The sequence below is a fragment of the Fragaria vesca genome, linkage group LG3 (assembly GCF_000184155.1).
Source record: "Fragaria vesca subsp. vesca linkage group LG3, FraVesHawaii_1.0, whole genome shotgun sequence".
Classification (NCBI taxonomy): Eukaryota; Viridiplantae; Streptophyta; class Magnoliopsida; order Rosales; family Rosaceae; genus Fragaria; species Fragaria vesca.
The window spans coordinates 1,544,736-1,564,698 of NC_020493.1; the positions used below are offsets into that span (position 1 = coordinate 1,544,736).

The following is a 19,963-nucleotide window of genomic DNA, read 5'->3' on the forward strand; positions in this document are numbered from 1 at the left end:
ATGTCCCCGGAGCGGCAACCCTGGACCATCGATCCCGACCTCGACGGGATCGACCTCGACGCCGCCGACTTCGCCTCCTCCCTCCCCTTAAAAAAAGTCCCACACGGCGACGTTTTCGAGGCCTCACGCGCCGGCGACGTGGAGCGCCTCAGGTACTTGCTGGAGTTTGGAGTCAACGTCAACGCGCGTGACCGGTGGGACTCGGTGGCGCTCTACTACGCGTGCCTCGCCGGACATCTTGAGGCGGCGCGTATGTTGCTGGAGAGCGGCGCTATTTGCACGGAGCATACATTTGACGGCGATCGGTGTCATTACGCGGCGTTGAATTTGAAGGTTAGGAAGCTTTTGAAGGCGTTTGAGGCCAGGCCGCCGCCGCTGGGGCCGTTGCAGGCGGCGATGAGAGAGACGTTCTTGGGCTGTGCGGCTAATTGGGCCTATTTGGAGCAGGCCCAGTTTGAATCTTCAGGTATTTTTGATTAGATGAACTGCAATTGCTTATACATTGGTGTGAATTTTGTTGTGGAATTGAAATGGAGTAATGGGTTGGTGTTGGTTTTTACAGCTGAAGTGGTTTAGGACTCTTGGTTTTTGTTGGTATATACAATTGCATATTTTGTTGGAGAAATAGGTTCATTTCTGCCTATGTATTGTTATGAACTTATAATGAAGAAGGTTTTAGTTCATTTCTTTACCAGTATAGAGTGTAGACTGTAGTGTGAGGATTGCTTTATTAAACTGTAGATGGTACGATGCTCGGTTTGGTCTTGTGAGGTGAATAGGATAGGTTGAGTTTTGAAGAGGCAGACAAGTTTAAGCATTTTCTGTTTGTGTTTATATATTCTGAAATATGGCGATGAATTATGACAATGTCAGTCTTGATTGTAGCTTAAGCTAAGATTTGTGTCCATTGCAGTTACATCTGTGTCAATATCAGCACATATGGTCTTTGCATATATGTCTCTCTTTCAAGAAGAATATGTATGTTAAAGTGACACACGGCATTTGGTATTCGTGAGTAGGTCTTCCGGCCAGTGATGGATACTTCCCTCCAGATGTGGTATTTTTTGTTCAAGGCAGAGCCATTGAAGCACATAGAGTCATCTTAAGTGCACGGTCACCATTTTTCAGAAGAAAGTTTGTGACTGATTGGAAAGAGCGCAGAGAAGTGAGATTTTCAAAGGAAAAGTTGTCATATCCTGCTTTATACAGTCTCATCCAATTCTTCTACTCCGACAGACTAGAAGTTGCTGTAGATGATATGGAGGATCTTGTGAGGATCTGCAAAGTATGTAAATGTGAATCTTTACAAAGGGTTCTCGAGAAAGAATTGATTCACCAAAAGTATGCTGAGTACAAGGCATTGAGAGACATAGACAGCTCTGTAAAACGATTCATCTTACAAGGTGTGTCTCTTCCTGAAGAAGATCGACTTCCTGCGACTTTGCATGAGATCCTTCAGATTTCCCTTGCCAATTCTACTGGTGATGAACTTAACATAGATAATGGTATCAAAGAACTAATATCTTCTGTTGATACCATGGAAATCAGTGATTCTGTAGAGGATCTTGCAGATGTTTGCATTAGAGTTGATAAAAAGAGTTTCCGATGCCATCAAGTGGTTTTAGCATCAAGGTCTGAGTATTTTAAAGCAAGATTATCCCGCATGAAGGACTTTCATGAAGGAAAAAGTGATATACCTGTTCATACCCTTCCATGTCTTGAGGAACATGATTTAAGCTCTGAAGCATTCGAAAAGATGATCGAGTATATGTAAGTGTTTTAATATCGAAGATGAATTAGATTATATGAAGAACTATGCTTACATTTTGTTATTTGGTTGTTTATTTTCTGGTTTTTTATTATTATTACATAATAACAATAACTGATACTTGCCTCGTGAGCATCTGATTGTACTTGTGTGATCAACATGCTCTTTTTGTTTGGGTTTTTCATCTCATGCAACTTTCTGACTCCTTTGGTTGGTTCAGGTACACTGACGGATTGAAGGATATAGACCCAGATCAGGTAAGATTATATGTTAATATGAGCTTCTAATTTCCAGCAAGGAGAAAAAAAAAATAAATCCTGTGACATTATTTTTATCTTTATTCCTGAAAGAAATACACTTACTTCTCCAGTGCTTTAATTGTGATCGTTAACCATGCAGGCTGGGGAACTCTTTGATGCTGCCTCTAGATATTTATTATTTCCTCTTAAGCGTGCTGTTGCTGATGTACTGCTGCCACACCTGGAAAATGTCTCACCAGCAGAATTGTGCAATTGGCTGGTATTGTCAGACATGTATGGTTCTCCTTTATCTCACACAGCAGATTTCTCCTCCTTGGATATTTTTATCAATAGCCTGTGATTTTGATTCATGGCATTTGTGTATAGGTATGGTGTCTTGAAGATAAGAGAATTTTGTTTAGATACAATAGCTTGTAACTTTGAGACATTTGCTGACACTCGTGAATTCCGAGCAATGCTGTTGACACTCCCTCCACCATCTGGGGATTCATCACTTCGCACCACTAATCCAAGTGCACCGGGAGCTGAAGTCAATACAGACCAACACAATGTTCTTGATGACTTGCGAGAAAAATGGCTTGAAGCTGAAGCTGGGGAGCTTGACGAGAGAGATGAGAGCGCACTAATCTTTGATAAGCGACTTGAGATGCTTATGGTTGTTGCAGAACAAGAAAAGTCTGATGCAGATCTTACTGATGATATCAATGGCTCCTAGAACATGCGTCTCCATACACTGAACAAGAAGACTGTGTAGGTTAGCCAATTTTGTTTCTTTTCCACTATACTATAAATAAGATACTTGTAAGTCTTTTCGAATTGGAATATAGAAAAAAATACATTTGTGTTGAAGTTGTTCCTGCAAAAGAATTATTAGTCATACCTTAAAAGTATATTTATTTGATGTTTAAATTAACAGAAAATTACTCCACAACAGATGAAATGTATTAGCACAGTTTTATACCAACAAATACTTCAAATTTCAGAAAGATCAAGAGTGTTGTCTCATAGAAGAAATGTTGGAATTTCTGAACATATAGGCCTGTGACAACTTCTCTCCTATTCATTATATTCACAGCTATGCTTACTATCCTAGTTGAGTTTCACAGAGTTGATGTCTAATCCTCACTGGTACAACTTTCATTTGCCTGAAGCAGAAGCAGTTCTGGCATTTCCTGGAGCGCGCATTTGTAAGCTTAAGGAGAATGCAGTAATCATTCACCATGTACCTAAAGAGAGTTGAATCTGTACGTACGTACTGAGTCGTCCTATCATGATAGGGGATAGATGAACATCATAGCTTCCAACAGGACGAGAATTTCCCCATTAGCTCCACAGTAGAAGTCTCTCTCCACAAACTGCTCATCGAAACTTCAAAAGTTCCATTTCTTTCGTCAAAATGTCAGTGAAGTAGATCGTGAATGTTTGCAAGAGCAGCAAGATGGCATAGGAACATGAGCATGTCGTTGGCCATATGACATTGTTCACCGGCAATATGACATTGTTCATGACTCAAAGGTTCGAATGCCTAGGAAACAATGTTGATGTCCTCCTGTGAAGGCAAAACGTAGAAACTGTTCCTTATTTATCTGTGGGATGTGAGTTCACTGATTTGAATTTCTGCTAGAAGTACTTGGCCTTGTTTATTTGTATCAAAATGATTACCATTTGTTGCTTGGCGGGCAAGCTTTAAGTTGAACAAGGTTGACAGTCTAAAATTTAATATTTTCTGTATAAATAACGCTTTCTCCCGCTTCACATTATTCAACAAGAAATGCCCCGTTGAAAGAATATATATAACCTGATAGGAAAATTAAACTAACAGAATTTACAAAAATTTTCCTTTTCCTCCTGTGGTATATGAGCCCCATCAAACAATGAGTCCCTGCAAGATCAAGAGCAAGAGCAGGAGAGCGACCAGAGCAAGAGCAGGAGAGCGACATGGACAAGTTCAATTTCCTTTTCCTCAGCCAGAAGATTAATTTCCTTCTTGTTGGGAAGTAGTGTCGTCATTGATGGACAAGTTCAAGGCTTCACTAGCCAAACCTGCTTCGCTCTCACCAGCATCAGAAGCTTTAGTAGGGGATCTCTCGGGACTGGTAATGCCTGACTCTGATTCTCCTTGTGCTTGCTGCATACTCCAGTACATGATGCTTGCAGTCAAAATAAGGATCATCTTCTGGTTTACCTGTCATATCACAGGAGATGGTATACTTGGAATGTCATACCAACTTACGTAACAATACATTTGGTCGAATTAAGTACAACTAGAACTTCAGAAGAAAGTTGCAAACATCATCTAATGGTCTTTCTTTGCCTAAGTAGTTCTGAGTATCAACGGACAAACAAATCAGAATTTCGGCAACACCAGCTTACAAAATTATTTTCACGTATGACAGAGGTTAAGTTATATGAACTGTAAGGGACACAGCAACAAGCTCAATGAACTGGCCCAACGAACATTAAAGATACTTTTATGAATTTAGAGTACATAGTAATGCTTCAATATGCTGCTCTCAATTCAGAATTTTGGGATCTAGTGATCTAATGGATAAAAAGCCATTGATGCTTATATATATGAGTCATAAGATGGATAAATAGTCATTACTACAGCTATAATATCCTTACCTCAATGATGTCCTCAGGTAACAAGAAAATGGAGCAACCAAGCTTTCGAGCGACACTAATTATATATGTTGCATTCAGCTTCTTATCTTCCTCTGCAATGTTGATGGTGATGAAGTAAAATAACTCACAAATAACAAAGGAAATATAACTTATTAGATCAACTGAACATTTCCCCATGTTTCTTTTTAAGAGTGTCATTCATCATGCATAAGTAAGCTGTTCCGGTCCCTAGGAAGCCCACAAATTGTGAGCTTAATACCTTCATTTCTTGAGAAACAACAATTAAACTTCTGATAATCCAATTCAACAGGCCTACAAGTTTTTCAATAATAAAAAAAATACCAAAACTAAACCATGCGATGAATGACAAAATGATATACCAGTTTCTCCCTTGGTGGCAAGAGTCCAATTGACCACCCTTGGCTCCACAGCACTAAGAAGCTCGAGGAAGAAAATTCCACTTGAGAGGTTTTTATCCTAAAAGTTCAAGAGAGAACCACAGACGCTAAATTGATCACCAACTAAGAGATGGATGTCATCTTTTTGTCAAAACTAAAGAGCATTGTATTAGATTACCTTGAAACTCTCCATTTGGGAGGTTCTACCCGCCTTCTTCACCTTTTTGTTTGCCCAGTCTAGAATTTCAGCATCACTTATCTCTTTACCAGCTTTACCATGGGAATGTGATCTCAAGTTTCTCAGGAGTTGAAGCATACTAAACCTCATCAACTGCCACAAATAAGCTGGGGGAAAGGGGGTACTTAACATTAAATAGAGCTATAAAATGGCTTCCAAATTCACTTCTCTGCCCAAGAAGTATCTCCAAATGTTTATTAAGCTATGAATTAAGAAAACAGTAGAAATCCTCAAAATAAAACGCCTAAACAGAAAAGCACAACTTACTATTAGAAGCCCAATATTTGTTTCGAAGTCATGTCATAAAATTCTTATAGTGTGTATCACAATTCACAACTTAGTAAGTTTTTAATGTTGCTGTGTTTTCAACAAAAGAAACTGTAAAGGAAAACTTTTCGACTTACCCAGTATGAGCTTCTTATTTCCTTGCACGATATCATTACCAGCTACATTCACAAGCGAGAAATTTAATTCCTTCCCAATCGCTATAACTTGGTTACAATTCTCAAGCTTTTTGAATGGCATTTTTATTGGAGGCTTTGAGGCTGTTTTCCAGTTGACTAATCCAGAAGCAATTTTGTCAAGCAGTTCCAAAAGAACCCATCTGCATGCAAAAGGTATATAGTTCAATCACAAGTTAACCAGGCTAGAATGCATGTGCTTCTATGGAGTCAGAGGGAGGATGGATACAAAATCTCACCCATTTCTAACATCTTCGAAAAGATTGTTAACGTAGGTTGCAGTTCCAAGGCTGTTAATCCACAGTCGGAAGCATCTCTCTTCCCGAGAAGTTTGTGCATCATCTGTCATCATCTCAGCGAACGATATTTTTTTACTATCTGCAGTCAATCCATTCCTGCAGAGAACGCACACGGCATACATACAGATTTCAATAATATGCACCAGGGTCATTAATTAGTTCAGGAAGAACTAAATATTGCGCTGCACAAAAAAGCACTAGGCATTATACAGATTACTGTGGAATACAAAAATTGAAATCAGGAGCATGAAAGTGAAAGAGAAGGAAAAGTAAGTTAAAACACCAATAGATGTGTTTACCGGGTGGCCAGGGTACCAGCAGTTGCATGTTTCACATTGACAAAATAATTTAAACAGAGAACATCATATTATTTCTAGAGGAATAAAGGATGGTGATTAATGATAGAGGAAACAGCTCTTCATATTCAGAATGAAAATTATGCAAGTGAACAAAAGAGGAAACAACTCTTCATATTGCAGGTTTAAACAAAAGCACTTTTGAACTATTCTTGCTTGCCTGTGCTGGAAGATTTGTGCAACAAATGCAAGATTAAGATTTGGTGAGCCCTCAACAATGTCTTTAGCAGTGAGATATCTTTTGCACTCCAATTTCTCAGCTTGCTCAAGAACCATTTTTGCTCTTTCCATAGGATCTTTTGTATTCAAGGAAGCTGGGCCTGAGACCTCGGGTGCAACCGCATTAATCAAGTAAGCATAAGCCGCTCCATCCTGCAAAAGCATAAAATTGATATGTGGTTCAAAGATAATAAATAAAAAAAAACAAAATTAAAAAGAAAGATACCCTATAACATACTTAGACAAGAAAATCATGTTGAATAATTCAAAGTATTTGCTTTATATGCAAAGAAGCAACAAATTCTAGTGGTACAGTGACCAAAATACAATGTGATGATGAGGAGCATGCAGAAACATATAAAAGTTTCTAAGAGAGTGTCCCTAAATGAAGAGTTGCATGCAAATACATTCAATCAAAAAAAGTTATTCTCATTCTAAACTCGCCAAGTCATTTAGCCATGCCAACTTACAACATGGAAGTTTGTGGAGATGTAAGTACTTTGCATTTGTGGAAAAATAACATTTATTAAGATATATTGGTAAAGTACGGAAACAGATAAGTGGCATTTTGCATCAGATCTGTCCACATAAAAAGGACCATACCAGTCAAAAATGTGGAAGGTTACATGAAATGTTGATCATTTCAGTGTCTACATTATGAAACTGATCACAATGGAAGAAACATTGTTGCAATCAAGCTGATGCATACAGTGCTCATCCTCAATCTAATCGGTCAGCATGCTCTTACCTTGATATCAGAAGAGAAGTTTGTCACTTGTTTTTCATATCCAGCTTTCTTCAGATGAAAATTCATCCATTTCAGTAGAACCTTCTCTGGTGGTAGACCCAAGAGCTCCTCCACCTCCTGTCCATTAACAGAACATCTGAAGTAAATCATCAACATATGTAACAATGTAACAGTCTAACCACAGAAAATCCACCCTCATTTAACCAAGCCTCAAAAGAAACATATATAAACTATGTGACCTGGCTGTCATCCACCAATTCCACAAGCTGTGGAGTTTTCTTGAGATTAAGATCAGCTAACAGTTGAATCTGATATTTCCACGAAATGAAAGGATGAGTCAGTAGTTTAAGCTTTCATAAACCAAATTTTAGGCATTACGGTTTGCGCAAGCTAAGAGACACAGGGGCAAGAAGGGATCAGTACTCAATACCTTGATTATTTGAGAGATCAAGCCGAGCAGAAGATGAGGCTGCAAAGTATGGATATGATAGCAAGTTAAGAAAAAGTGGTAAGCTAAGACCAAGTTGGAAGACTAAGAAGTTTTAATGGGGAGCTCATGGTGCTAAACTTACCCTTCCTTCAGCCAAATCCTGAGTGCCAATGTTAACCACAGTGCAGCCAATAGCTTTTGCTGAATTAAGACAAAGTGTATGGTTCTCATTTCTCTCCCATGGATTAAGGACTGCTTTAGTGTTGATAGCACGCTCATCTATAGTCCCAGGAACTGCTATGTTGATTAGCTTACTACACGAAGCAACTAAAATAATCAACAAACTTGAAAATGCCTTGTCAACATATTGAACAGAAATTGTGGAGTGGTTCCAGCATCCTTACCAAAGGAGAACTCCATCTTTTGCAAGATCAAATAAAGCATTTGTAGCTGGATCTAATGGAAGATACTTCTTCAAGAACGAATCTTCTGCCAGGTAGCTGTTAACGTGGGCGACATAAGAAGCCTTTTCATTCTCATTGATCGAGTGATGAACAGTTGTAGTGGTTGCCTTGAGAAATGAAGTCACCCTTTTGTAACCGCCACCAGTACGACCAGATTTTTTCACTGCACGGGCTTGCAAATTCAAATGCGCCTGCCAAACACGGTCAGTTTTCATACCATACCATTGTATCCAACAAATGTTAGTACTTGATGTACAGTTAAAAATAACAAACTTCTGGTTTGCTAATTTCACAAGATCCCACTTGTTGAATCTGTTTCAATTTAGCTAAACCAAATCCTTGTTCCAACTACCAACATCAATTACCTATGCTTCAGACACTTACCCGCAGAAAGGTCTCGAACTCAAGATCTTCACCACTGTCCAAATTTGACTCCTCCAACATGGTCTTAATCTCATCTTCTGAGAACGTTTCAGTAAAAGCCCTCAGTTTTGCAAAAATAGCCGGCAAATCTTTAACCGTGACGCGGCCATTCTGAGTCTTAGTTGAGAGAAACTACAACCAACACAACAGACCCCATTGCACATATCACCACAAAATCATAACAAATCCCATTTCACATATCACCACAAAATTACTACTCGATCATGTAATTTTTTTCATAATACATATATATTTTCAGAACTCTACACAACAGAAAAGTAACGTTTTGAGAACAAATCAGAATAGAAGCTTACTTTTGATTTGAGGGTACGAAGCTCAACTTGGGTGAATTGAGCCTGCAGCTCTGTATCATTAACAACAACACCCACAAAGCTAGACATCTTGTCCTTTGTTTGTGCGCAAAACTAACCCTGATCATCCAAAAACAATCACAACTAGTCATACACAGACCTAAACATTAAAATGCTCTAGGAATTACCCTCACCAGATCCACACATATCAAAAAAAAAAAAAAAAAAAACACCAATTGAGGAACAATGTCAATATGTCATAGATGGAAATCAACGTGCATGCAATCAAAGAACGCGTCTTTATGATTGACCCAAAAATGGAAATCAGACAGACAAAAAAATGGAAACACAAATGAGTATCCATGTACCTTAAAACAGATGAAGCTGGCTCAAAAGCCAAAACTCAGATTGAAAGAGTATCTCATTGTGTTTTGTCGTGGTTTCATAAATGGAGAGAGAGAGGGCAGGAATGCGTGTGTGTTTTGATGAAAGAAAGAAAAAGAAAGAGAGGAGAGAAAAAGGTGCAGGGCGATCGGACGCGCGAAGAGACAGGGGAGTGGGAAAGCAGAGGAGGGAGAGGCTTCAGTTTTGTCTCTCTCAAGGGAAATGCCTAATAATATTGAATGTAAACACACCACATCCTTCTTTTTTCATACAATTTTCGTGGGAACGTCCGTTTGGTATCCAATTTTTGAAGCTTAGGCCAAAATGGGATTTGAAATTACTTGAGAGTAAAAATAAACCAGTCTTTCTCACACGTTTTGTACGAGTTTTGGACCGTCTAATCAGACTGTCTGCTAACCAATACGCGTGGTCGAGTTAGTAAGAACCTAGGCATAGAATCTTCAGACCCATGTTCGAATCATACCGACATTAATTGAAGTTAAATCTCAATCTATTCTTAACATCTAGTCACAGATTAATTTATGACCCTAGAAAACTTTTATAAAAACCGGTGATCTCGATACAAAAACAAAAAGAAAAACAAAAACAAAAGTAGCTAGATCCTTGATTGAAGTAAGGGTAAAAATGTGAATAAAAATAGACAAAACTTCGAGGTGACGATTAGTGGCTTCATTGTCCCAGACTAAATACATTTTTCTAGAGAAAATGACATGTTTGGTAATCAATTTACAAAATAAATCGTTGTTTTTTAGATTAGAAACAGATGTAAAATGCATTTGTTTGCACTTTGCATATAGTTATTGGTTCTACGTACGAAGCAATTTAGGTCAATGAATTATGGTCGTATGCCATAAGTATATGCTTGTTGATTCTTAGTCACTAAGCATTCATCATATCAAAACAGATTAGTTGGACCTTCCAATTATTAAGAAAAGAGAGGCTACAATCTAATGCAAGACAGTGCATCGATCGGCCGAACTTTTGCTGATGTAAAATAGTGGACTAATTCACCTGACTCCAGTGTGTTGATGAAGTAAACTGAGATGCCCAACATTAAGATTTTTCTGTTTCTCTTAAACTTGGAGTCATTGCTTGCAAGCTACTAGTTTCGTGAATCGTGATGCAGATTTAACCATCAGCTTATTAATCACACAAAGCATTCCTCATCAACAGTGAACACACTCATACAACGTATTTTCCGATTTTAGAGTTTCAATACTTCGAAGTATCATAGAATAGTCTCACGAACTATTCATATGAAATCACTAACATAGAGTATGCATAAGCATACTTTTGAGATATCGCCTTTACTTCCTGTTCAAGAAACAAACTTGATATGCTAGATGAAAGGGAGGGTTTGGGTTTTGGGTTGATCTTTGTAATAATGTGGAAGCTTGAAAATGTAGGTTCTTTTGTATCCTAGCCATTCCCTCCCTAATCTTCATATATCACTTTCATGGTGGGGGGAGGGTTTCCTAGAGCCTCAATGAAGCAAAAGCTTCATTACAGTTTCATGAGATTGATATGTTTTCTTGTCTATTCCCACAAATATGTACCTTCTTTTACTTCCATGCTTTCAGCATCATGTGGAACTTCCATGAGGGGATCTTGATCTGCTTAAAAGAAGCAGTAACAGTGGGCAATGGAGTTCACATAATACTAGTATCTTTATAATATTATGCAAATAGGAAACAGAATACAAACCATATATTCTTCTGTATAAACAATAGATCAAACATAATGCCATTTACTCATATCAGAACTCAAATTTCTCTTAAACAGAAGAGATTCATTCACATATGTCCAGAAAAAATGGTCTCAAATCAAACCAATTGAGCAAAGTACCAATAAACCCGCCTCTTAAATTAACTTAAAAGATTTTAATTTTTCAGGGCTCCATTCCTCACAAGAACAGGACCAGTCCACCTGAGATTGCCAAAACCAATTGACCCCAACTCATAATTCTGTAAGAAGAAGATTTATCTGGTGAAGATCCTGGAGACGAGTCACTGTCTGCAGCTTTTGGAGCGTCTGCAGCTGGAGCAATGTCCGGAGATGGTGCTGGGGCAGCGGTTGGGGGAATGTCAGTGCCAAAGATTGCCTCTGGAAGAAGAACCTTGTCAACTTGGTAAACAGCTACAGGGTCTGTGGAATGCACACTGCTGCTCACTTTTGTGTCTGACCATCCCGAGGTAAGATGTGCAGTGCCTGAAACATCAGTGAAGTTCAAAGTGAATTGTCCACCGGCCATTGTAGCCACGGGGCTCATGTCGCTGAGGTTTTTGAAATCGGCCAAAGAGTAGTAATGTGGCAGAGCATGGAATAGAAACATTGATTTGAGCTGGTCAGCAGTGAGATTGGACAGAGAAGGGTTTTTAAGAGCTTTGAAAGCACTATCTCTGGGGACAAAGATGGTAATGCCTTCCTCAGTCGTGTTGGCTTGGTCTTGAAATGTCTCAATCACTTTGGTGGACTCAAGGTAGCCAAGGAAGGTGTGGAAAGGGCCAGCCACAGAGAGCAAATCTGTGAGATTCACGAATTCTGGAGCTGGTGCCGGGGCAGGAGTAGGGGTGAGAGAGGAGGGAGATGGGGCACTTTGAGCATATGCTTCTGATGAACACATAACTAGTAGAGCCATGAAAACCACAGGAAGTTCCATTGTTCCAAAAATTGAATGATACTTTTCAGTATCTGACCAGACTCTCCAAATTCCTGCAACAATTGCCAAAACTGAAATAAGTCCCAGTTCCACAAAAAGTGGTAACAGTCTAAATCACACAATGAGCAGCAGTTTGTTCCAATCAAAACTCCAAGATCTGAACTTTTCACATTTCACCTTCCTCCGGTGCCATAGAATTGTTCAAACAATACCCAGCTCAACAAATCTATGCAAGACTGACAGTCTAAAAACCCAAACTGAAGAAATCCAGATCTTTGTAAACACATTATAAAAACGAAAACTGAGCCATAAACCAGTAGAAGCAATTAAATAAAAGATCTAATATACAGAAAACAGTTCATGAAAAGCAATGAGCAACACTTTCAGGCAAAATAAGTACTCAAAACATACCCAATTCCCAGTCTTTGAACCCTGAATACTAAACCTCAACCCAGATCAAATTTGATTTCAGTGAGCACTTACAGTAAACCCAAGTCAAGAAATCTCTAAAGAACAAGAAAAAGAGTCCACAGTCACACAATGCACATCAACAAATCAGATCTAGATCAGCACATTTCAAAATCCTACCAACCATACCACACAATAACACAAATAAACTACAATAGAATACCAATTAAGAAAAGAGCACCAATCTGAGAGTAGTAGTAAAAAATGTACCCAAAAACCTGAAAAAGCTGCAGCCTGAGACCAAAGGACACTGACCTCAAGCAGAGGAACTCAGAGAGAAAATGGGTTCTTGAGGGAGGATGATAATGCAATAAAGACCGAAATGGTTTGGGACTATATAAAGCAAAGGTGGTAACTTCGGTGAGATACAAACAAAAGCAAGAAAATGCAGTGGGGGATGGCACCAGCTGGTGCCTGGTGGTTTGGAAATGAGGAGGCTTCTAAGAATAAATAAAAGAGATTAATTGGCATGAAGAATAGGAAGGTGGCCTTTCTGAATCACTTGCATCTAATCACTTTTTTAATGACCCTAAAACCCTTTCACTCTACACCATCATTGACATCTTAAACTCTTCTTCTCATGAGAATTTGGAGGGTTTGCTACTCTCTTTTGTAACTTCAATGGAGGTGGAAGTACAAGGTTTCTTAAACATTTACTGTTGTGTCTGAGGTAGGAGGAAGTAGGAAAATGACAAGCTACTCACTCCCTGACTCCCTGCATTAAACTCCAAAGGAAAGGAAGAGGCTGCAGAATGTTTCTTGGTAAAGAGTAAAAGATCTAGAAGTGTTGCTAGGATTATGATTCACCTGGTCAAAAAGAACATAAAGGGTTTAACTTCTTCAGCTTTTCATGGAATTTAGTTTTGTTACACGGTGCTAGCTTTCAGGGTGCATTGCTTCAAAGCAAAAGACATTGTAAAATCTAAGATGCAAAAGAATAGTAACCATCAAAACTTTAGGGTAAATGAGAAACAGTTTGTCTATTATAAACTGATTTTTTTAGTTTACTATAAGCAAAAATGCTGCTAATTAATAGTTTTCATTATGCACTGCTAATTAATAAGTTTCATTCCGCAAGAATGAGACATTGATGGGTTTTCAAGTTGATATAACTGTACATCGCGCGAATGAATTTTTATCATGAGTGCTTAAATTGGCTTTATTTCATAACTTTATCCTATATTTTGTCAAAGTAAAGAATTTTTATCCAAGACAAGTATCCACGAAATATAGTTTTACTCATATGATCACGTAAAAAGGTAGAACTTTTTAAATGCTACAGGAGGACCACATGGTAGTATGACATGGTCCTACATTTCAATCAAATATTAACATGTGGATTTATTACAACTAAAATATAAACTAAGGTTTTCTATTTTTTATGAAAAGACCTTCATGGGTCTTTGTTTAGTTTGGACTAGGGTTTAGGGTTTGGGGTTAGGGTTTAGGGTCTAGGGTCTAGGGTCTAGGGTCTAGGGTCTAGGGTCTAGGATTTAGGGTCTAGGGTTTAGAGTTTAGGGTTTAGGGTTTAAAAAGCAACAACAAACCCAAAATTGTCTTTGCAAAATAGCTGATGTACTTTTTCCTTAGTAAAATCCAAGTGTCAACATTTGATTGGAATGTAGGACCAATCACGATATTTCTCCGGTAACGCTATTTTGGGTTTAAAAAACAACAACAAACCAATACTGCCACGTGGTCCTCCGGTAACGCTGAAAAATTTTTCTTAAAAAGGTTGACTCATTCGGTAATATTTGTTTCTTATACACCTTTATGCTGAGTTTATGGGGATGACAATATTGTTCCAAATTCTTACTTGTGAATAGTTTCAGAAGTGAGCATTAATTCTTTTGGGGTGATTCAATCAATCCTATGACGTTAAAACTTAAAAATGATGATTACCACGAAAAGTTACCAGACATATGCATGATTGTGAGCAATAAAAACTGAAAATATCGTGGTGAGAAATAAGCATATATAGTTAGACTGGGGGGTCCAACATGAGATTTGGGCCAACAGAAGTTTGCTGTCTGGTTGTTGCAACAAAAGTTTACGGTGCCAACTGTGAGCCAAATGATTCGACAAACATGCGCACTTGGCTCACGAGAAATTACGGCACGCCGTTAATATTTGCGGTCCAAATTTCTAAGCCTACGACACTCTTTCCCCTGTCGTTCTCAATACTCCCGCCGACACACCCACCGCCGCATTATTCACCTTCCCGTTTAGCTATTACATAAAACACTGATTATCCATGTCTAATTAGAAATGAGTACTCCAGTGGCATGAGTCTCTTCTTGTAAATAAAAAGTCATGTATTCGATTCAAAACAGATTAGTTGAGGTTTAATCATTTAACAAAAACCAACATTTAGGAAAAAGTAACTTTATAAGATGGTATAATTTGATATTTGATCATGTTTGACAACTCATTAGGCGATAGTTGGGCAGTGGGCAAGGTTGTTGCACTTAGGCGCCTTTTAAACGGGTTGGGCATCATTATTTTAAAACACTGCATATATCCAATTTCAAAAACTAGCTTGGCGCTACTCGGGTGGTGGACAGACTTCTAGGTCCCCGGCACCGTTTAAGCGAGTTGGACGGTCTTATTTTAGAACACCAAATTTGATGATGAATAAAATAACATAATATTATTTCTAGTTCATGTTCCATTCAATGAAGCTTTCTGAAAATCATCAAAAGGATTGTGTGGTTTGGTCGTGATGGTTACGTATTGATTTGTATTAGCTGTTCTGCCTGTTCAAAATCTAGAGTTGCCTGAATGGTCAGATTATGTGGTTTGTCTTTTTCTTCGATGGGGGATTACGTGGTTTGTCTAGCATTGAAATATTTTAGAGTTTGATTCTTAACATTTTTTACATTTTTGTTATTTGATCATTTTGATGTAATATATCTCTATTACCGTAAGATTTTGTTGTCTAATAAATTCTATATTAGGCATGTGAAAGTCATTGGAATTAGCGGTCAAATCCAGCTTAATGCATGGATTAATCTATCAAATTGGTGATCTTTGCTTTGACTTGAAAGAGAGGTGGGGAAGGTGGTGGCAATTTTCAATCTAATAGTTGGCTAGGATTTGGGGTTTGGCACATGAGCTACCTTACATCTATTTACATTTTCAACTACATGTCAAGCTTGCATTACCTTTTCCTCTAAGAAGAAGTTAATCAACACATTTGCATTGAAATACAAGTTATGAAAAAAAATCTTGGAGGAAGAGCGCAATCACCAGTCCAAGAACATCAATGTTACAAGTGACAAGACTATATGTATGTTATGAGTCAAAAGGTGAGAGGATGATGGGTTATTTTCAGGTGCAGCTGAGATAGCTCAATCATGCTGATTCTTCTGATACCAATCAGTCTTGTCAGTTCCTTTCATCTATGGTTGTTGATCTTTGAACCTTATACACCATCTTCCTCATTTAAAAGGGCAATGCCACTTTCAACTGAGAATGACTATTCTGAACAGTACAACCCCTGCCCTGTTTTCATACTAGAAAAGGAATGCTCACCTGGAATCTGAACTCAGTATTAATAAACTCATGCCTGTGTGAATTGCAAGCATCATTCACCAACTCAATGCAACAATGGCTTCTTAAAATCGTGTTCAAAAAAGAATAATTGTCGATTAAGTTTAGCTCATATTGCCCAACTGTTTAATGAGCTATGATCAATTTGACCTTCAGCATGGCCGAATACTATGATTATTATCAATGATATCAGTTGGGAAAGACCCGTTTGGAGATAATTTCAGAGATAAAGCAAAGCATGTGTGAGTTAGCTTCGGCTCAAGAATCCAAAGAAATGTAGACTGCAAACATTTGTTACCAGATAGTAAAACCAAAACACCGTACAAATGCTAGTATCAAAAATACAATCTAAAGCTCATCTTTTATTACAGGTAGTAACGTAACCAAAGAATCCCCTCACAAAAACAATCTCTCTCTTTCCTTGCAATCCAGTGTTATGAAAATTAACCACATGCAGAAGAAAAACTAGTAATTAACTTCACATAACCATGTAAGTGAATAGTAAGTGGATGTCATTAATAGGAAAAATCTCAAAAGTAATTGCGGAGTAAGAACATCAGCTGGATGAAAGAGATATGCTAGCGCGCAGCCCATTCCTTTCGAATATCGAAGGTGTAATTGATTTCCAAGTAGCACTTGTTATCATCGTCGAGAAACTACAAAAAACAGATCAGAAGAGAACAGAATGAGACTTGGGAGTTATGACTATATTACAGTTGAACCGTACTTCAAATCTTCAATCGGTTGAAAGCAATTTTGACTGCTAAATTAAATGGTAAATACTGCACTCTTCTGTAAGTATTAACTGGTCCAGTTTTACCTTTGATCTTGCAGAGTATGATCCTCTGGCAAACATGCCGGAAGGTGTGACCTCTTCTGGCATCACATGTGTGTATGGCTCTGGCTGAGGACTGAAGGTTCCAATCATCTCTTTTGTGCTGTCCACTGAAATTATAATCCGTGTGAATGGACCAGTCCAAGTGCATGATGTTTCAAAGTAACTTTTGGAAAAGAATTAAGATGCAAATTAATTACCCTTGACACCAGTTTTCCAAACAGTGTTGGTGTACTTGAGGCCGGATACAATGTTATTGCTGACTTGGAAGGAGAATTTCAAGTTGTGACGACTACCTTCCTTCAGGGTAAACCATAAGCCTTTGGGTTTTCCATTTTCCGGAACTTCAAGAACAATGTCGGGTCTGTCAGGAGTGAGGATTGAGAGGCTATTAATCTTTACTTCTGGGTCAAGAGTTTCTGTAGTAAAAGAAGAAAAGAAGCAGCATAAGCAAGAAGGAAACAATAAAATGATTTAAACAAAAGAGAAAAACAGATGGATAGCGAATACTTTATATTGAAATTCATTTTCATCAGAGTTTAAGATACTAGAGAAAGAGACTTGGATTGCAGAAAGCCAAATAATTATTTCCATATATACAGGCTTATTATGAAATTAGTGAAGAATGATACTTTGAAGAATTATCTAATACAGATGACCGACTGTGATAGTTACTTGAATGCAGAATGAGGGGGAAAAGAAAGCAATATGACAGATTCCTCTTCTTTACTTTCTATAAGATTGGAGGAAACAAGCTTTGGAAGCTTGGAACACTCTAGTGAAATGAAAGATGAGTGAGCAATCATTAAATTCCTTAAATGAAGAACTGCAGAAATTATACTAAATTTCTACCATACAAAGATCCCAATGCAGCAAGTTCTTCCTTATTAGAATGGGGTTGGGATTTAACTTTAAACCATCCACAAACAGCAACATCAAATGGCAGGTTTTAGAAATGGTTAAATTCTGAGACAAGGGTGATGAAGGGTTCTGATTCATGTATGATCGAAAAGCAAACTGGTGCACATAATCATTTAATTCCAAATTTAACAAAGTACTTGCACATTATAGGCTGGCCACACATAATGCGATTGCATCACATATTTACATCAAAGGGCTTCAATCAAAATTAAGTTTACATATAGGCATATGTCTAACAGTGTCTAAGATGATCTGTAGTCTTTTCTCTACCTCCCTATATAAGTAAGAAGACAAGTGATAGTGGAATTATAAGAATCAAATTGAAAACACTCACAATTCTGGCATTATAGTATCTTTACGAACAAGCATAGCAAGAAAACTTCGAGTCTCCATAGTGATCAATACTATTCTTAAGATAAGGAATCATTATTAAAGCAAGAAAAAGACAAAACCTTGAAGGAAACAGTCTCAGAAAAAAGTCGCACCAATTATTTTCAGAACCACTTTGCTCCTTGGCAAATCATCATCAACAGTAAAAAGAAAATAGATGTCAAATTCAGATATTTGAAATGCAATTCTATAAAACTTTGATACCTCCAACACTCTCAAAATCCACAGCCCCAAGAAGCTGTTCTTTCCACCTCCTCAAGCTCTCATCATCCTGATACAAAAAAGTCAACCACCACCAGAGTAGAAAAAACAAAGTCAACCACCCATTAATAATTCAACAAAAAAGAAATAGATACAATCTTTGAGGGTAAAAACACACACACCTTATCCTTCTCAATCTGTTCTTTGAGAGTACATTGAGGACCCAACTGGATTTTATTGCTGTTTTCTTCATCATCATCATCCTCAGCTGCAGAAACAGAGGTCTCGCTCATCTGTCTGGTAATTCTCTCACCTGCTTCATTATCAGTTTCTTCTTCCTCCACTTTTTCCTTGTCACTCTTCTGCCCTCCACCCATGTCTTTCCTTTGAACTCAAAAAACAAGACTAGCCCCCAAGAACCGAAAACACCAACTTAGCTATGACCACTTTTCACAAGAAACAAAGAGACCCATTACAGAACAAAAACCATAATCAAAGCTTCTTGCTTTATGAACCAGAGGAGCAAAATGAGAGAAACCCAGTTGGGAAATCGGCACAGAATAACAGAAAGTGAGAGAATTTGCGGTGGTTTCAGAAAACCCAAGAAGAATTCAGAGGCAGAAAGAAAGGAGAGGAGAGAGGGGCAGAAGCAGAGGAATAAAGCAAAAGGGAGAATTGGGATTTTGTCTGCTTGGCTTTTTGTGTGGTGGGTTGTTGTTGAAATTCTCAAAAGGCTGAGAGAGAGGCTGATGGGTTGGGATTATTGAGCTGAGAGAGGGAGAGAAAGGGTCTTGTGGTGATCCGAAATGCAAGTGAGGGAGGAGAACGTGGAGGTCACTAATGTGCCAATTGCGCTGACATTCACGCACAACACGATTCAAGATTATTGAGTATCAGACTGTCACGAGGTTTATAAAGATTTGGCTCTTTTGGGAGTGGTGAGTGAATAGTGTGAATAATAACGGTGTCACGGTGTGTTGTCTGTTAAATCCCTTGTGTAAGAGATTAGGGTTTTAGTGTATTTATACTGGTCATACCGATCATAGAAATGAAGTGCATGCCCGTAGAGGGTCCAAAGAGACTGAAAGATAACAGAAAATCCTTGCATGAATAGAAAGCTTTTAAGGCCTGATGCGCCGATTAGGAATTCATGATGGAAATGAGACGTAACACGATGCGCTCCATGCAGTGGCGGAGGCAGAAACTAATATGACTGAGGGCACAATTTAATGATCACAAAAATTTTCTTTGAGAAATAAGTATATAGACACCATATAGCTTTCCATATTTGAAAGTGCATCAATTCAATTCAGCACAAAATGTATAAAAAGGTTCATATATCCATCTACTACAAAAAAATTGTTTCCGTCACAAAAAACAACTAAAACCAGAAACAATAGGGCAGATGTACCTATAGTTGTCCTCGACGAGGTGCCATGTTTTGAAATCGCTGAATTATAACTTCATTGTCAATGGCATTGAACACATCTTTCTCAAGGTACACTGTTAAGCTATCATTCAACCACTGATCT

At 38.1% G+C, this 19,963-nt stretch overlaps 4 protein-coding genes across 5 annotated transcripts; 1 reads left to right on the forward strand and 3 right to left on the reverse strand.

The window, feature by feature from the left end:
- On the forward strand, window positions 1-3,727 carry LOC101296362 (BTB/POZ domain-containing protein At2g04740-like). Its single transcript, XM_004295296.1, has 6 exons — window positions 1-466; window positions 1,020-1,770; window positions 1,989-2,025; window positions 2,168-2,301; window positions 2,395-2,782; window positions 3,183-3,727. The coding sequence occupies exons 1-5, from the start codon at window positions 1-3 to the stop codon at window positions 2,741-2,743; spliced, it is 1,737 nt and encodes a 578-aa protein (XP_004295344.1). The 3' UTR covers window positions 2,744-2,782; window positions 3,183-3,727.
- LOC101311359 (fimbrin-like protein 2-like) lies at window positions 3,675-9,090 on the reverse strand. Its single transcript, XM_004293389.1, has 14 exons — window positions 9,004-9,090; window positions 8,651-8,821; window positions 8,207-8,457; window positions 7,945-8,116; window positions 7,803-7,841; window positions 7,612-7,680; window positions 7,373-7,489; window positions 6,566-6,777; window positions 5,990-6,145; window positions 5,694-5,893; window positions 5,230-5,396; window positions 5,034-5,130; window positions 4,654-4,745; window positions 3,675-4,213 (listed from the first exon to the last, which is right to left on the reverse strand). The coding sequence occupies exons 1-14, from the start codon at window positions 9,088-9,090 to the stop codon at window positions 4,004-4,006; spliced, it is 2,040 nt and encodes a 679-aa protein (XP_004293437.1). The 3' UTR covers window positions 3,675-4,003.
- A 1,966-nt stretch (window positions 9,091-11,056) lies between these two features.
- LOC101311654 (fasciclin-like arabinogalactan protein 7-like) lies at window positions 11,057-12,936 on the reverse strand. Of its 2 annotated transcripts, none has more exons than XM_004293391.1 (2): window positions 12,788-12,936; window positions 11,057-12,117 (listed from the first exon to the last, which is right to left on the reverse strand). In XM_004293391.1, the coding sequence occupies exon 2, from the start codon at window positions 12,062-12,064 to the stop codon at window positions 11,309-11,311; it is 756 nt and encodes a 251-aa protein (XP_004293439.1). In that variant the 5' UTR covers window positions 12,065-12,117; window positions 12,788-12,936; the 3' UTR covers window positions 11,057-11,308. The 2 variants fall into 2 exon arrangements, with proteins under 2 accessions (XP_004293439.1, XP_004293438.1); XM_004293390.1 differs by having other exon boundaries at window positions 12,743-12,841.
- A 3,640-nt stretch (window positions 12,937-16,576) lies between these two features.
- On the reverse strand, window positions 16,577-19,258 carry LOC101312126 (rho GDP-dissociation inhibitor 1-like). Its single transcript, XM_004293392.1, has 5 exons — window positions 18,614-19,258; window positions 18,435-18,501; window positions 17,120-17,338; window positions 16,905-17,029; window positions 16,577-16,740 (listed from the first exon to the last, which is right to left on the reverse strand). Exons 1-5 carry the CDS (start codon window positions 18,806-18,808, stop codon window positions 16,663-16,665), a joined length of 684 nt encoding a protein of 227 aa, XP_004293440.1. The 5' UTR covers window positions 18,809-19,258; the 3' UTR covers window positions 16,577-16,662.
- Window positions 19,259-19,963: the final 705 nt, after the last annotated feature.

What these genes read in the sequence shown, in the direction of transcription:
- LOC101296362 (XM_004295296.1), top strand. Translation starts at nt 1, where the DNA reads ATGTCCCCGGAGCGGCAACCCTGGACCATCGATCCCGACCTCGACGGG. An exon ending in GGCCCAGTTTGAATCTTCAG is followed by an intron (nt 467 to 1,019) that starts GTATTTTTGATT and finishes ATTCGTGAGTAG; the next exon opens with GTCTTCCGGCCAGTGATGGA. An exon ending in GAAAAGATGATCGAGTATAT is followed by an intron (nt 1,771 to 1,988) that starts GTAAGTGTTTTA and finishes TGGTTGGTTCAG; the next exon opens with GTACACTGACGGATTGAAGG.
- LOC101311359 (XM_004293389.1), bottom strand. Translation starts at nt 9,090, where the DNA reads ATGTCTAGCTTTGTGGGTGTTGTTGTTAATGATACAGAGCTGCAGGCT. An exon ending in ACTTCTCTTCTGATATCAAG is followed by an intron (nt 6,778 to 7,372) that starts GTAAGAGCATGC and finishes ATGCTTTTGCAG; the next exon opens with GATGGAGCGGCTTATGCTTA. An exon ending in GCACAAATCTTCCAGCACAG is followed by an intron (nt 6,146 to 6,565) that starts GCAAGCAAGAAT and finishes CGTTCTCTGCAG; the next exon opens with GAATGGATTGACTGCAGATA.
- LOC101311654 (XM_004293391.1), bottom strand. Translation starts at nt 12,064, where the DNA reads ATGGAACTTCCTGTGGTTTTCATGGCTCTACTAGTTATGTGTTCATCA.
- LOC101312126 (XM_004293392.1), bottom strand. Translation starts at nt 18,808, where the DNA reads ATGGGTGGAGGGCAGAAGAGTGACAAGGAAAAAGTGGAGGAAGAAGAA. An exon ending in AACAGATTGAGAAGGATAAG is followed by an intron (nt 18,502 to 18,613) that starts GTGTGTGTGTTT and finishes TTTTTGTATCAG; the next exon opens with GATGATGAGAGCTTGAGGAG. An exon ending in CATACTCTGCAAGATCAAAG is followed by an intron (nt 16,741 to 16,904) that starts GTAAAACTGGAC and finishes TGTTTTTTGTAG; the next exon opens with TTTCTCGACGATGATAACAA.